This window comes from Zea mays, unplaced genomic scaffold, assembly GCF_902167145.1.
Source record: "Zea mays cultivar B73 unplaced genomic scaffold, Zm-B73-REFERENCE-NAM-5.0 scaffold_640, whole genome shotgun sequence".
In the NCBI taxonomy this organism is placed as follows: Eukaryota; Viridiplantae; Streptophyta; class Magnoliopsida; order Poales; family Poaceae; genus Zea; species Zea mays.
In genome coordinates, this window is record NW_023367301.1 from 19,216 (window position 1) to 36,674 (window position 17,459).

Genomic DNA, 17,459 nt, shown 5'->3' on the forward strand with positions numbered 1-17,459 from the left:
CTGGATCCCCACCTAAAGGCTATTTTGGAAATTCGGATTTCTATTTTTTTAGAGAAAATAAACTTTTTTTGGAAAAATGAAAATTCCATGAAAAAATAGTTCCCAAACTATCTCTAAGTAATTAAATTTTAAGAGTTAGTTTGGAAACTTGGATATCTTCTGGTATTATATTGGAGGGAATGGAAGGAAAAATAAACTAATTTTCATTCAATTTCCTCAATCCTAAAAGAGATTTTCTCGCACTCCAATCCTAAAGAGGATTTGAGTTTCTAAATTCTAAACAACCTTAAGTGATTGACTCGTCCCAAAGCTTCCAATTCTACCTTATTTGATTTCCGTACGTACCGCCTGTTCTTTCTCCCCCACATGTATATGCATCAAAAAAATTTTGATAGCTAATTAACACCCGGCACTATCGCCCCAACTAATCAATGAAATCCATTTAGGGTTTAGGGAATATGAAATTATCCTCGATTTGTGCCTCCGTTTAATAACCACACACATGATGATGAGCTGCACTTCCATTTTACAGCTCGAACCGGCAAGAAATACAAGTTTATGGATCGCACGAAATCTCATCGAAATTAAGCTCCTCCCCAAACCGGAGAGCTAGCTGCTGAACTGAACAAAACGCACTGCAAACCAACAAGAAAGTTGAGGCCCTCGGTTGTTGTTGTCTCTTGGCGCTAATAGAAGAAAGTATCTGTGTCGATGCGTGCGCGCGCGCGCGCGAATGATCCATTCATTATTCATCTCGTGTAGCTGCCTTCCTCCTGGTCGCCGAAGCCGCAGTACATGTCGCTGTAGCACCCGGAGCTCTGCGTCGACAGCGACTCAGGCTCCAGCGGCCACCGCTGCAGGAGAGGGCTGCTGCCCCCCTGCGGCCCGGCCGCCGCCATCGTCTGCGCCACCTGCGCCTTCGCCTGCAGCACCTGCATCTGCAAGCTCGCCACCTGCACAGCACAGCACATATATATGCATCATGTGCATGCGTTTGTGTCAGCGGTAAATCGGTAATCCCATGCACACACACGCGGGGGGAGGGCATGCACGTGCATGCGCCCGCGCGTGCGGAACGCGTTGGGTGTGGAGGTAATAAGGTATTCCGTCCTCCGATCCGATCCTAGTCTCTAGTTAGGCATGCACAAGGTATAGAAGAAGAGCGTATATGTAGGGTACCTGTTGCTGCAGCGCGAAGATGTGGGCGACGCAGCCGTAGATGGGGTCGCGCAGCCTGGCCTGCGCCTCGTAGGTGACGGTGGCCGCCGCCTCGCTCCGGTCGGCGGGGGCCACCTGCTGCAGCAGCTTGGCCGCGTTGCTGGCGCCGAACACCTTGTGGATGGCCGCGAACTGCGCCGCCCCGTCCTCGGCGCAGAAGTGGGGAGCGAACACGCACTCCGCCGCGCACTTGCGCCGCAGGAACTTGCAGGCGCCACACGGGGACCCCGGCGAGCCGCCACCGCTGCCGGAGGAAGCCATGGCCGTCAACGCCTGCCTGATGCTGTCGTCGCTCGCTCGCTCCCTCACGTACGTCGTCTCTCCTCTCTCTGCCTACAGGGCGGCTACAGCTACTACTTGCAGAAGCAAGAGAAGCTCAGCCAGCTCCTGTTAACACCTGTCACCTACTGCAAGTTGCGAGCCACACGCGGGGGAGGCTAAGGTCGGGCTCGAGTTTTATAGAGGAGGAACACGACAAGGGATGTAAGGTCCCCAGGGGACAAGGCCGGAGAGAAACGCGCGCGATGTAGAGGAGTGCAAGTGACCTGTGAACGCCCATTCCCGGACACAACAATACTTGTTTCAGGGAAGACGAGGCGCATCGTCTTCTTGCGTATCAACCGCTCCAACATCGCTGATTCGCACAAGTTATGGCCAGGCCTGTTGGCTGTTGCATGCATTTCACGAGAGGCTAGCTAGAAGCAGTAGGGATGGGCGTGCAGTGCTCGTAATTCATGCGGATGAAACTAGCGGAGCGGGTCGATGAATTGAACTAGCTACGTCTAGCTAGTAAGTAGCACGACCGACACAGCTACTGACATGTTGGCCTGAATGTCTCAACTTCCACGTCGCGGCTGTCACCGTCAAGCTGCCAATTAAAATGTCAATGCCCCCCAAACTTGTCATCTAGCCCACGCGGCCTCAGGCATTGCATCTGTAGTCGTCGGCTCACATAATTAGATAATCTCTCATTGTCGAGAACTAGGGAAAAATTTACAACAATATAGATGTGTCCATGCATGGTAGAGTATATATACCGGCCTAGCTAGCTTAATTAGTTCTCGTTTGGAGTTTGGACCCTAGCGGCCGGTAAAGGTTCCAAACACCACTAGAGGTAAGACCTCAGTTAATTGTTAGCTAATTCATCAGTAGCAATTAGTTCATTAGCTGGTTCAAATCTAGCTAACAATTTTGTTAGCTGGCTAACTATTACTTTAGGGGTTCTAAACAAAGGCTTAGATGAGTAAAAAAAGATTTCTTGAACCGGAGAAGAGGTGGTGGCGTAAGTAGTGTGTTATTAGTTCGCCGTCCGGCCAAAGCGCGGCGTTCCGGCGGCGGCCGGCCCAGTGCAGCCTAGCAGTGTGCTAGCTGGCCGGACGACGCTTTTGTCCGCCGAATGCCGGCGGCTTTTGGAAACGAGATGCCTCTCTCGTAGTCGTAGGATTGGAGTACGTGGGTTCTGCTGCCTTTTCCCTTTCCTGCCTTCTGTTCCCCGTGTCCGGATGCTGCTTCCGTGTTTTTTTTGGTTACCTTTCGTTCGTTTGGTACACCGATGCTTTGTTCGTTGCGCAAAATTCCCGCGCGCTTACCTGTACGTCACGTCGCACGGTCGACCCATCGATCCGATCCGCCGGATACGAGCTAAGATACATCGCCATCAATTATGCATCGGCTATAGCTAGCTAGCTGGATGATCGAAGGGAACAAATTGTATGTATGGTACAGTTTGGTTGGCAGTATGGCACATTGGTACTTGTCCACTTTTATTTCAGTGACCAAACCAGCATGCATGCATGGACGACGACTACACATAACACATTATTGACAACAATCACGCACATGGGTACTTGTTCACTTTTATTCAAGATCTATCATTTATTTATGATACGTGTAATTGTGTTCAGTTCTATTCTTCAATTATGATTTGTGAATATGTTTATTTTTTTATGGTGATCTAATTCTGAGCTTGGTTTATGTGCCAACGAGTTCGGGATGTCATAGCATTCGTTCTCGGATCGGGCTTATCGTCGGACCGGGTCGACATGGTAGGGCCGGTCCCCAGGCAGTGCTTGTTCAGGGATTTCAGCACGTTAGGTAGCCAGGCTCGACACAAATAGCTATTCGGGCCTAATCTTGCTGTGCTTAAGCGGGTCGTACTTCAACGGGCTTGAGTTGGACCGAACCGTGCCGCCTGTTTGGACAGACTGTGTCCGGCAGTTGACCTATATGGTCACCCAAAATACTGTTTGTACGGTAAATTACACTGTTCGAAGAGTGGAGTTTGAATATAGATATGAATATGGATAATAAGCTGTTGAAGATAGCCTAATAACGACTGGGTCTCGGATGATTAATGATCTATCTATATCCATCTCTAGGTTTTCTTTTGATTTTGCAGACTCTTGCTATGAGCTTATATTAGCATAAAATCTTGGTCTAAAAATTCAGGGTCATGATGAAAACTAGTATGAATTTCGTAACGGCGGGTGTCGATTCGAAATATGGAGACACTACAGATTACAACTTGTGCGCGTTTATGAGTCAAACTCGATGCTGGAGCTACGTGGCTCCAAAAGGGATTTGATTGAGCTCATCAACTCCAGACCGGAGGCACTGCATATGATGATGACGACGACGATACTCATGATTAAGGACACTAGATTGTCCTTGATTAATCTTAACAATTAGCGATCGACCGGGTTAGTTGTTGCAAAGCTCACCAGCTCTGCAGACGACACAGCCGCCCCCGCCTCCAGCATAAACAAAAGCCCATGCTGCCGAATAGAAGTAAGTTGCGCACGTAACCTGACTAGTTTAGTTTATGGATCAATGATGCGGCGGGTGCCTCCCGTGCAACCTTTTCTCCATCAGGGCCAGGGCATGATTACGATAATGTGCGCGCCATTGCAGCTTGTCTGCTTCTCCTCATCTCCTGTTTCTATTAATTTACTCTCCTTGTTGTGCGTGCAAGTTCGCGCTGGTGGTGTACTTGCATCATTATTCCGCGGAGCTAGTGCGTACGTGTACATGTCCGCCACGACATGGGCAGGGACACGAGGGCTAGTGAGTGTCTAGGAGATTAGTTAAACAAATTGGTGGGGAGGGGTTGAGGAATGGTCTACGTACGGTGTAGGTTTGTTTGGAAGTAGGAACTAAAGGGAATAGAAATTGAGATCGACGTACGTCTTCTAATATAAATATATCAGTATTTTAATTTTTTGGATGGTTTCTTAAGAAGTAAGAATATTTCTTCTGAGTCAACAACTTAACTAAAGTCTGGTGATTTTAGAAAAGTGATAAAATCATTTAATCTTATTTAGTTCTTTTAAGTCACGTCCCAAAACAAAAAAATAGGAAGTCACAACAAGCCATCCTAGTTTAGCACTTTACACCAAAATCCTAAAAATATAAATTTAAAGAGTTCTTATAATAAAGTTATAAACTAAAACTATTTTCCTAAAATTTAAATAAATATTAAATATAAAAATTTGGTTTGTGTGTGAATTATTTTTCTTAAATAATTTTATGGTAAAATATCTTACATGAATTATACCTACTAAGTTATATGTATTGTTTGGAGCATTTGCTTAAATAGATAAATTAATTAATAAAAATACTTTCCACTTATGTTGAATTTTTTTCTGTTGCAATTTATGCTTGAAATAGAAAATTTAACCTATCTTTAAATTAGACTTGAATTTTAAATTTTTAAAATAAAGCAGAAGTTAGAAATAAAAATATAAGGTAATATAATGTATCGATGTATGTTTAGTTGGATTGTTTGTACACGAAGTCCTCAGGTAAAGTCGATATAAATTAGGATATTGCAATAAGATATTAAAAAAAATACTCCTTTCAACTCGCGTATAACACCCAAAAATTTAATTTAAAATTTAAATAGAATATATTCTAAATTTTATTTAAATTGGAGGTCTAATATGATTAGTACAAATTAACAATAATATTATTGGAATAACAGATAAGTACCAGATTAGATCTGTCATATAAGCCCACCTCTCTACCTATATAAATACGTGACATCCTAACACTTCAAGCCATCAACCATAAACTCATCTCCTCTATAGCCTCGCAGTAGCGCCGTCACCATCCAAACCACATTAGGCCGTCGCCAGCTAAGCTCGAAGCCATAAGCTGCCATGACCATCTCGTCGAAGTTCGACTTCCTCCCTAACTTTGGCGACAACTCCTATGGGAAATTTCTCTCTGTTCGTTCATCTTCCGGGGCAACCTATAACATCGTCGTGGCGGGCTCGACGAGAGCTTCGTCACCACGTTTTCGGTTCGTCGATTGGATCTCTGGTTCATCGTCAATCTACCGAGATGTCGAGTAGGAGCGCGAGATCGAAGGGCTTGGTTCGAAGGTAAGTTGGTGATAGGTTAATGTTCTTTATTGCATTATAGGCTTGGCGCTTTCCGGATGATAGATAACCACCCCATACCCTTTTACATGCAAAAGTGTCATGCAACATGAATTTAGCTGTAGTTACAATCATAATAAGTTTGCATTAATAGGGTCATGCTTTTGTAAAGACATCTTTCTCATTTTTAACGAACTGATCTAACCAAACAGATCGTGTCATGTCACTTATTTCTATGCAGCCCTGCTAATTTATCAAAAATATCATATCTTCTAGATCAAAATAAATTATTTTATTGTTCAAGTTGTGTTAGGTTTATATTAATTTTGCATACGTAGGAATAACATTGTTTTGATTATGCCACATGTTTTAAATAATTAAATAATTAAATAATTATTAATTAATGTTAATCTAATTTAATAGTTCTAACCTACGCATTTTATAAATAATTTTTAAAGTGATTAATACCAACTCAAATATTTTAATTGAATATCTACTTAGTTTAAATGCAATATCAGTTAGATCTCATCTATTAGATTTATTGTGTCTAAAATATTGTTTTATCTATAAATTATTTGTTTTAACTCTTATTTTAGTGATTCTCGAACGTACGGTCTCGTAGTGGCACGTAGAATATTATTACACAGTTTGTTCATATGATTTGGTGTAATGTTACCATATCCATTATTTGCTTGATTGTATGTATTGCTACGAGTAGAGGCGATGTGACGAGGAATCTGAAGCCCAACATTTGGGGCAGCATCTGGGCAACAAAGTTATCGTAAGTATAAGGCAAGTTATGCTCTTGATCATTATTCTTTACATAATAATGTTCCTGTTAATCACTGTGACATGCTTAGGTTAACTTGATGGGACCTAATAGGTTACCCTAGTTTTGTTCACCCTACACCTACATGAAATATTGGGTAGACTTGCTGAAAGCGAAATAGGCTTACACCTTTTCCTAAATTGATTTTGGTGGTTGAATTGCCCAACACAAATAATTGGACTAACTAGTTTGCTCTAGATTATGAGTTCTACAGGTGCCAAAGGTTCACATCAAACCAATAAAAAGACCGAGAAAGGATTCAAATATAGAGAGCTAAAGTCAGCCGAAGTGTGCCCTGGTCTAGTGCACCGGACCGGACAGTGTCCGATGCACCATGGAATCCAACTCCGAACTACTCACCTTCGGGAATTCTGGAGGCCGGTCCGCTATAATTCACCGGACTGTCCGGTGTAGCACCGGACAGTGTCCGGTGGCGCACCGGACTGTCCGGTGCGCCAGCGGAGCAACGACTACTTCACGCCAACGGTCGTCTACAGAAGCCATTAAATGCGCTGCAGTGCGCGCCAGAGTCAGAGCAGAGCCACATGGCGCACCGGACACTGAACAGCGCCTGTCCGGTGCACCACCGGACTGTCCGATGGTCTAGAAGACAGAAGCTCCAACGGTCGGAATCCAATGGTTTGGTGATGTGGCAGGCGCACCGGACTGTCTGGTGCGCCATACGACAGACAGCCTCCCAACGACCACTTTTGGTGGTTGGGGCTATAAATACCCCAACCATCCCACCATTCATTGCATCCAAGTTTTCCAACTTCCCACACCTTACAAGAGCTATATCATTCAATACAAGACACACCAAAGAGATCAAATCCTCTCCCAAGTCCTTAGTTCATTCCAAATCAAATAGTGACTTGTGAGAGAGTGACTTGTGTTCATTTGAGCTCTTGCGCTTGGATTGCTTCTTTTTCTCATTCCTTTTTGTGATCAACTCAATTGTAACCAAGGCAAGAGACACCAATTGTGTGGTGGTCCTTGCGGGGACTTTGTGTCCCGTTTGATTGAGAAGAGAAGCTCACTCGGTCTAAGTGACCGTTTGAGAGAGGGAAAGGGTTGAAAGAGACCCGGTCTTTGTGACCACCTCAACGGGGAGTAGGTTTGCAAGAATCGAACCTCGGTAAAACAAATCATCGTGTCTCACTCTTTATTTACCCGTGATTTGTTTTTCACCCTTTCTCGGACCCGTTCATATTTCTAACACTAACCCGGCTTGTAGTTGCTTAAGTTTATAAATTTCAGATTCACCCTATTCACCCCCTTCTAGGCGACTTTCAATTGGTATCAGAGCCCGGTGCTTCATTAGAGCTTAACCGCTTGAAGTGATGTCGGGAGATCACGCCAAGAAGATGGTGATCGGCGGTGAGAAGTCCGCTACAAGCCACGGGAAGGCTCCATCAAGGGAGTCCGCCAACAAGAAGAAGGATGGATCCCCTTCATGCATTCGATCGCACAAGAGTGGCGAGAAGAAGAAGAAAATGAAGAAAGTGGTCTACTATGAGACCGACTCTTCATTGCCCTCTACATCCGGATCCGACTCCGCGTCCGTCACTTCTAAGCTCCAAGAGCGCAAGAAGTATAGTAAGATCCCCTTACGCTATCCTCGCATTCCTAAGCATACTCCATTACTTTTCGTCATATTAGGCAAACCACTGACATTTGACGGTGAAGATTATTCTAGGTGGAGTGATATGATGAGATATCACCTAACCTCACTCCACAAAAGCATATGGGATGTTGTTGAGTTTGGTGTACATGTACCATCCGTAGGGGATGAAGATTATGATGAGGACGAGGTGGCCCAAATCATGCACTTCAACTCCCAAGCCACCACTATACTCCTCACCTCTCTAAATCGAGAGGAGTATAACAAGGTGCAAGGATTGAAGAGTGTTAAGGAGATTTGGGACGTACTCAAGACCGCGCATGAAGGAGACGAGGTGACCAAGATCACCAAGCGGGAGACGATTGAGGGGGAGCTCGGTCGCTTCCGGCTTCGCCAAGGGGAGGAGCCACAAGAGATGTACAACCGGCTCAAGACCTTGGTGAACCAAGTGCGCAACCTCGGGAGCAAAAAATGGGATGACCATGAAATGGTCAAGGTTATTCTTAGATCACTCGTTTTTCTTAACCCTACGCAAGTTCAATTAATACGTGGTGATCCTAGATACACACTAATGTCTCCCGAGGAAGTAATAGGAAAATTTGTGAGCTTTAGATTGATGATCAAAGGCTCAAAGAAAATCATCGAGCAAGATGACCCTCCACGCCCGAAGCACAACCGGTCGCATTCAAGGCGACGGAGGAGAAGAAGGAAGAGTCTACATCAAGTAGACTCCCCATCGACGCCTCCAATCTCGACAACGAGGAAATGGCGCTCATCATCAAAAGCTTCCGCCAAATCCTCAAGCAAAGGAGAGGGAAGGACTACAAGTCCCGCTCCAAGAAAGTGTGCTACAAGTGTGGTAAGCCCGGTCACTTTATTGCAAAATGTTCAATATCAAGTGACAGTGACAGGGGTGACGATAAGAAGTGAAAGAGGAGAGAAAAGAAGAGATACTACAAGAAGAAGGGCGGCGATGCCCATGTGTGCCGCGAGTGGAACTCCGATGAGAGCTCCTCCGACTCTTCCTCCGATGAGGACGCCGCCAACATCGCCGTCACCAAAGGACTCCTCTTCCCCAACGTCGGCCACAAGTGCCTCATGGCAAAGGACGACAAAAGGAAGAAGGTAAAATCAAGATCCTCCACTAAATATGCATCCTCTAGTGATGAAGATAATTCTAGTGATGAGGAGGATAATTTGCGCACCCTTTTTGCCAACCTAAACATGCAACAAAAGGAAAAATTAAATGAATTAATTAGTGCCATTCATGAGAAGGATGAACTCTTGGACTCTCAAGAGGACTTCCTAATTAAAGAAAACAAGAAACATGTTAAGGTTAAAAATGCTTACGCTCTAGAAGTAGAGAAATGTGAAAAACTATCTAGTGAGCTAAGCACTTGCCATGATATTATTGCCAACCTTAGAAATGAAAATGCTAAAATAATTGCTAAGGTTTATTCAAATGTTTGTGATGTTTCAACTCCCAATCTTAGAGATGATAATGTTAGTTTACTTGCTAAGATTGAAGAATTGATGTCTCTCTTGCTAGCCTTAGAAATGAGAATGAAAAATTAATTGCTAAGGCTAAAGACTTAGATGTTTGCAATATTTCCATTTCAAATCTTAAAAGTGAAAATGACATTTTACATGCTAAGATTGTTGAACTAAAAACTTGCAAACCCTCTACATCTACCGTTGAGCATGTTTCTATTTGCACTAGATGTAGAGATATTAATGTTGATGCTATTCATGATCACCTAGCTTTAATTAAGAAACAAAATGATCACATAGCTCAACTTAATGCCAAAATTAATGAGCATGACTTAGAAAATGAAAATTTAAATTTTCTAGAAGCATGCTCTATAGTGGGAGACGCCCTGGCATCAAGGATGGCATTGGCTTCCAAAAGGGAGACAATGTCAAACTTAATGCCCCTCCTAAAAGATTGTCTAATTTTGTTAAGGGCAAGGCTCCCATGCCTCAGGATAACGAGGGTTACATTTTATACCTTGTCGGTTATCCCGAGCATAAAATTAGGAGAATTCACTCTAGGAAGTCTCACTCTGGCCCTAATCATGCTTTTATGTATAAGGGTGAGACATCTAGCTCTAGACAATCAACCCATGCAAAATTGCCTAAGAAGAAAACTCCTATTGCATCAAATGATTCTAACATTTCATTTAAAACTTTTGATGCATCCTATGTTTTGACTAACAAATCCGACAAAGTAGTTGCCAAGTATGTTGGGGGCAAACACAAGGGATCAAAGACTTGTGTTTGGGTACCCAAAGTTCTCGTATCTAATGTCAAAGGACCCAAAATCGTTTGGGTACCTAAAATCAAGAACTAAATTTGTTTTGTAGGTTTATGCATCCGGGGGCTCAAGTTGGATCATCGACAGCGGGTGCACAAACCACATGACAGGGGAGAAGAAGATGTTCTCCTCCTACGAGAAAAACCAAGATCCCCAACGAGCTATCACATTCGGGGATGGAAATCAAGGTTTGGTCAAAGGACTGGGTAAAATTGCTATATCACCTGACCATTCCATTTCCAATGTTTTTCTTGTAGACTCTTTAGATTATAACTTGCTTTCAATTTCGCAATTATGCAAAATGGGTTACAACTGTCTTTTTACGGATATAGGTGTTACTTTCTTTAGAAGAAGTGATGATTCAATAGCATTTAAGGGATTGTTAGAGGGTCAGCTATACTTAGTAGATTTTGATAGAGCTGAACTTGACACTTGCTTAATTGCTAAGACTAACATGGGCTGGCTCTGGCATCGCCGACTGGCACATGTTGGAATGAAGAATCTTCACAAGCTTCTAAAGGGAGAACACATTTTGGGACTAACAAATGTTCATTTTGAGAAAGAAAGGGTTTGTAGCGCATGTCAGGCAGGGAAGCAAGTTGGTGTTCATCTCCTCACAAGAACATCATGACGACTGACAGGCCACTCGAGCTCCTACACATGGATTTATTCGGCCCGATAGCTTACATAAGCATCGGCGGGAGTAAGTACTGTCTAGTTATTGTGGATGACTATTCTTGCTTCACTTGGGTGTTATTTTTGCAGGAAAAATCTCATACCCAAGAGACCTTAAAGGGATTCTTGAGACGAGCTCAAAACGAGTTCGGCTTAAGGATCAAGAAAATAAGAAGCGACAACGGGACGGAGTTCAAGAACTCTCAAATCGAAGGCTTCCTTGAGGAGGAGGGCATCAAGCATGAGTTCTCTTCTCCCTACACCCCACAACAAAATGGTGTAGTGGAGAGGAAGAATAGAACTCTATTGGACATGGCAAGAACCATGCTTGATGAGTACAAGACTTCAGATCGGTTTTGGGCCGAGGCAGTCAACACCGCCTGCTACGCCATCAACCGGTTATATCTACACCGAATCCTCAAGAAGACATCATACGAACTCCTAACCGGTAAAAAGCCCAATGTTTCATATTTTAGAGTCTTTGGTAGCAAATGCTTTATTCTTGTTAAAAGAGGTAGAAAATCTAAATTTGCTCCTAAGGCTGTAGAAGGCTTTTTACTAGGATATGATTCAAACACAAGGGCATATAGAGTCTTTAACAAGTCCTGTGGACTAGTTGAAGTTTCTTGTGACATTGTGTTTGATGAGACTAATGGCTCTCAAGTAGAGCAAGTTGATCTTGATGAGCTAGATGATGAAGAGGCTCCGTGCGTCGCGCTAAGGAACATGTCCATTGGGGATGTGTGTCCTAAGGAAATCGAAGAGCCTCCACAAGCACAAGATCAACCATCTTCCTCCATGCAAGCATCCCCACCAACTCGAGATGAGGATAAGGCTCAAGATGATGAAGAAGAAGATCAAGAAGTTGAGCCACCTCAAGAGGAGAGCAATGATAAAGGGGGAGATGCCCATGATCAAGATAAGGAAGATGAACAAGTTCTAAGACCGCCACACCCAAGAGTCCACCAAGCAATCCAACGAGATCACCCCGTGAACACCATCCTCGGCGATATTCAAAAGGGGGTAACTACTAGATCTTGTGTTGCTCATTTTTGTGAACATTACTCTTTTGTTTCCTCTATTGAGCCACACAAGGTAGAGGAAGCACTTCAAGATTCGGATTGGGTGGTAGCGATGCAAGAGGAGCTCAACAATTTCACAAGGAATGAGGTATGGCATTTAGTTCCACGTCCTAACCAAAATGTTGTAGGAACCAAGTGGGTCTTCCGCAACAATCAAGATGATCATGGTGTGGTGACAAGGAACAAAGCCCGACTTATGGCCAAGGGATACTCACAAGTCGAAGGTTTGGATTTCGGTGAAACCTATGCACCCGTAGCTAGGCTAGAATCAATTCGCATTTTACTTGCCTATGCTACTTACCATGGCTTTAAGCTTTACCAAATGGATGTGAAAAGTGCCTTCCTCAATGGACCAATCAAGGAGGAGCTCTATGTTGAGCAACCTCCCGGCTTTGAAGATAGTGAGTACCCTAACTATGTATACAAACTCTCTAAGGCGCTTTATGGGCTTAAGCAAGCCCCAAGAGCATGGTATGAATGCCTAAGAGATTTCCTTATCACTAATGGCTTCAAAGTCGGAAAGGCCGATCCTACACTCTTTACCAAAACTCTTAAAAATGATTTGTTTGTATGCCAAATTTATGTTGATGATATTATATTTGGGTCTACTAACGAATCTACATGTGAGGAATTTAGTAGGATCATGACACAAAAATTCGAGATGTCTATGATGGGGGAGTTGAAGTATTTCTTGGGATTTCAAGTGAAGCAACTCCAAGAGGGCACCTTCATTAGTCAAACAAAATATATTCAAGACATTCTCAACAAGTTTGGGATGAAGGATGCCAGCTCATCAAGACACCCATGGGAACCAATGGGCATCTCGACCTCGACACGGGAGGTAAATTCGTAGATCAAAAGGTATACCAGTCGATGATATGTTCTTTACTCTATTTATGTGCTTCACGACCGGATATTATGCTTTCCGTATGCATGTGTGCAAGATTCCAAGCCGATCCTAAGGAAGCTCACCTTAGGGCCGTAAAACGAATCTTGAGATATTTAGTTTATACTCCTAAGTTTGGGCTTTGGTACCCTCGGGGATCCACATTTGATTTAATTGGTTATTCGGATGCCGATTGGGCGGGGTGTAAAATTAATAGAAAGAGCACATCGGGGACTTGCCAGTTCTTGGGAAGGTCTTTGGTGTCTTGGGCTTCAAAGAAGCAAAATTTCATAGCTCTTTCTACCGTCGAAGCCGAGTATATTGCCGCAGGCCATTGTTGCGCACAATTGCTTTGGATGAGGCAAACCCTTAGGGACTATGGTTACAAATTAACCAAAATTCCTCTTCTATGTGATAATGAGAGTGCAATCCGCATGGCGGATAATCCCGTTGAACATAGCCGCACTAAACACATAGCCATTCGGTATCATTTACTAAGGGATCACAAATAAAAGGGGGATATCGAGATTGCATATATTAACACCAAAGAACAATTAGCCGATATCTTTACCAAGCCACTAGATGAACAAACTTTTAACAAACTTAGGCATGAGCTAAATATTCTTGATTCTCGAAATTTCTTTTGATGTCTAGCACACATAGCTCATTAATATACCTTTGATCATGTCTCTTTCATGTGCTATGACTAATGTGTTTTCAAGTACATTTCATGCTAAGTCATAGATTGAAAGGGAAAAGGAGTCTTCGGCAAAGACAAAGGCTTCCACTCCACTCCATCAAATTACTCACCCTTCGCCGTCGCTCCACGCAACTCTCCAACTTTGGTATAATCTTCACTCATATGTTATTTACCATAGGGAGAGAAAGTAAAAAGGGTTATATTTCACTCAAGTATCCATTTTTGGTGATTCATGCCAAAGGGGGAGAAAGTATTAGCCCAAAGCAAAAGGACCGCACCACCACCAATTTTTCAAAAATTTGAGTTAAGAAAAGATTTTTCAATTTGTGATCTTTCAATCGGTATCTTATTTTTGATAGAATTTCAAATTGGTACAACCTCTTCAAAACTAATATCTAAAACCCTCTTGAACACTAAGAGGAGGATTTGATTGAGGGGGAGTTTTGTTTAGTCAAAGGAAAAAGCATTTGAAATAGGGAGAGAAAATCTCAAATCTTGAAAATGCTTCTCAAAATCTTATTCATTTACCTTTGACTATTTGCAAAAGGACTTTGAAAAGAATTTACAAAAAAAATTGCAAAAACAAAACATGTGGTGCAAGCGTGGTCCAAAATGTTAAAAAATAAATAAAGAAATAATCCATGCATATCTTATGAGAATATTTATTGGTTCAATTCTTAGTATCCTTTGCACTTACATTTTGCAAACTAGTTCAATTATGCACTTCTATATTTGCTTTGGTTTGTGTTGGCATCAATCACCAAAAAGGGGGAGATTGAAAGGGAAATAGGCTTACACCTTTTCCTAAATTGATTTTGGTGGTTGAATTGCCCAACACAAATAATTGGACTAACTAGTTTGCTCTAGATTATGAGTTCTATAGGTGCCAAAGGTTCACATCAAACCAATAAAAAGACCGAGAAAGGATTCAAATATAGAGAGCTAAAGTCAGCCGAAGTGTGCCCTGGTCTGGCGCACCGGACTGTCCGGTGCACTAGGGACTCCAACTCCGAACTACTCACCTTCGGGAATTCTGGAGGCCGCTCCGCTATAATTCACCGGACTGTCCGGTGTAGCACCGGACAGTGTCCGGTGGCGCACCGGACTGTCCGGTGCGCCAGCGGAGCAACGGCTACTTCGCGCCAACGGTCGTCTGCAGAAGGCATTAAATGCGCTACAGTGCGCGCCAGAGTCAGAGCAGAGCCAGATGGCGCACCAGACACTGAACAGTGCCTGTCCGGTGCACCACCGGACTGTCCGGTGATCCAGAAGACAGAAGCTCCAACGGTCGGAATCCAACGGTTTGGTGACGTGGCAGGCGCACCGGACAGTGTCCGGTGGCGCACCGGACTGTCCGGTGCGCCATACGACAGACAGCCTCCCAACGGTCACTTTTGGTGGTTGGGGCTATAAATACCCCAACCACCCCACCATTCATTGCATCCAAGTTTTCCAACTTCCCACACCTTACAAGAGCTATAGCATTCAATACAAGACACACCAAAGAGATCAAATCCTCTCCCAAGTCCTTAGTTCATTCCAAATCAAATAGTGACTTGTGAGAGAGTGACTTGTGTTCATTTGAGCTCTTGCGCTTGGATTGCTTCTTTTTCTCATTCCTTTTTGTGATCAACTCAATTTTAACCAAGGCAAGAGACACCAATTGTGTGGTGGTCCTTGCGGGGACTTTGTGTCCCGTTTGATTGAGAAGAGAAGCTCACTCGGTCTAAGTGACCGTTTGAGAGAGGGAAAGGGTTGAAAGAGACCCGGTCTTTGTGACCACCTCAACGGGGAGTAGGTTTGCAAGAATCGAACCTCGGTAAAACAAATCATCGTGTCTCACTCTTTATTTACCCGTGATTTGTTTTTCACCCTCTCTCTCGGACTCGTTCATATTTCTAACGCTAACACGGCTTGTAGTTGCTTAAGTTTATAAATTTCAGATTCGCCCTATTCACCCCCCCTCTAGGCGACTTTCACTTGCTATTGCTCTACCTGGTTTTGGGATTAATATTATATCTGAAACTATGATCATGCTTTATTATTATTGTTGGCTCCATTATTGTTCATGATAAGATTATTGTGCTAATTGGAACATAGAGCGACCACCCGGAAAATAGTGCTACCACAAGAGTGGAATGGGACGCACTTGGCTGATTAATTAGGAAAGCTAGTGTGACTTAATCCTTTTCCGTAACGGGCAAGCGGAGTGAAAGTGTGCAGGTATTAGGGAGGTCCTTTGGTCGGACTGTCTGTAAAGATTTTCGAACGAGGGATTCTTATATCGCCTTTAGCCCAAAATTCATAGCGGGTTCTCTCATCTAGTGGAGCTTTGTAAAGGTCTCACGGTGGATCCCTAGTCATTCACCTTGAAAGTGTCTAAGGGTCTTGCAAACCCTGGCTAATCAGTAAACATGTCTTGTGAGTAAATATGTGCAACATCTGCATAGTGTAAAACTGGTATATCAGCCGTGCTCAAGGTCATGAGTGGATTGGACTCTCACATGAGTAACTTATAGAATTAAACCTAATATGTAATTTGAATTGCATTGTGGGATATATTATTAATTGAGATTAATTATTTAATTAGGTTGGTATCTACTTATACTTAGTAAGCTCTAATAAAATTTTAACCAACTTGTTAAAAGTAGCACTCAGCCTTAAACATTCTCTTTGGTAAGTCTTACACTTCACATGAGCCCCCACCGTAAGTGCGCTCATGCACATTATTTCCACAATTTGTTGAGTTATTATCTTATGTGAGGTAACCCTTGCATTACTCACACACAGGTCAAGAACAGGTACCGCCAAGATGAGGAGCATGAAGGATGTCGCGCTGAGTTCGTGAGAGGTTTAGACGTCGTCTCCCAGTCAACTATTGTTGCGGAGGATTGTTGTCATATGATGTATTTATTTAGATATTTTGTATAGAACCCGTATTATATAATAAAGATGTGACATTGATTTATGTACCATGATAAGCACAAACAAATCAAATGTTTTGAATAGGGAAAGAATAGAGTTTTTCCAAAGCACGAACTACTCAGATTCAGGGGCTAAGCAAAACTACTATTGCTCGGCTCCTGAACTGAGAACTACACAACTTATGAGCACTAACGTTAAAGAATCACATATGCACTCAAAGGGGGAGAAAACATCAAGCGAAATTCATTTTGAAATGCCCTAGGGGGCCACACAATTAGAGTTTTTCAAAACACGCGGCTACACGGTTACCTCTCATACATGCAGGGCTCTACCAAAGTGAAGAAAAACTTCACTACCCAACGCACACAGAGGACTGGGTATAACTAACTCAGATCTGGCAGCTTCTCTTCTGGCAAGGCTTGCACACAACTTGAATCTGAGACATCTCCTGGATGGGTTAAGAGGGAGCTGATGTTGATGACTTCTTCTGGCGGCGACTGAGATGGCAGGACAGGGTTGAACTCTTCTTCAAGCGGGACTTACTATTATAGCTCCTCAGAGGGCGGCGGTGCTGGTGGGGTGCTTGCAGCTTCTTCTTTGATCTCACGGGACGGTGCTGGAATCTTCTTCATGGTGAGGGGCTCAAACAACTCTGGCGGGGGATCTTGAGAGGATTCAGGGTGCTCTTGCTTATCCATAGCCTAAGGGGAGACTAGCATTCCTTCCAAGACTATGGCTCCTTCCGGTAGTTCTCAAGCCTTCTTCTCTCCTCTGATAGAGACTGGGTGACCTTCAAGAATCTAGGGATCTTCAGCTCTCCTGGGTTGAAC

The 17,459-nt window shown here is 43.4% G+C and overlaps 1 protein-coding gene across 1 annotated transcript; it reads right to left on the reverse strand.

Moving 5' to 3' along the window:
- Nucleotides 1-448: 448 nt before the first annotated feature.
- Nucleotides 449-1,722, reverse strand: LOC118475774 (LOB domain-containing protein 16-like). The gene is made up of 2 exons (XM_035963963.1): nucleotides 1,180-1,722; nucleotides 449-953 (listed from the first exon to the last, which is right to left on the reverse strand). Exons 1-2 carry the CDS (start codon nucleotides 1,477-1,479, stop codon nucleotides 750-752), a joined length of 504 nt encoding a protein of 167 aa, XP_035819856.1. The 5' UTR covers nucleotides 1,480-1,722; the 3' UTR covers nucleotides 449-749.
- Between the last annotated feature and the right edge of the window lie 15,737 nt (nucleotides 1,723-17,459).

What these genes read in the sequence shown, in the direction of transcription:
- LOC118475774 (XM_035963963.1), bottom strand. Translation starts at nt 1,479, where the DNA reads ATGGCTTCCTCCGGCAGCGGTGGCGGCTCGCCGGGGTCCCCGTGTGGC. An exon ending in TCTTCGCGCTGCAGCAACAG is followed by an intron (nt 954 to 1,179) that starts GTACCCTACATA and finishes TGTGCTGTGCAG; the next exon opens with GTGGCGAGCTTGCAGATGCA.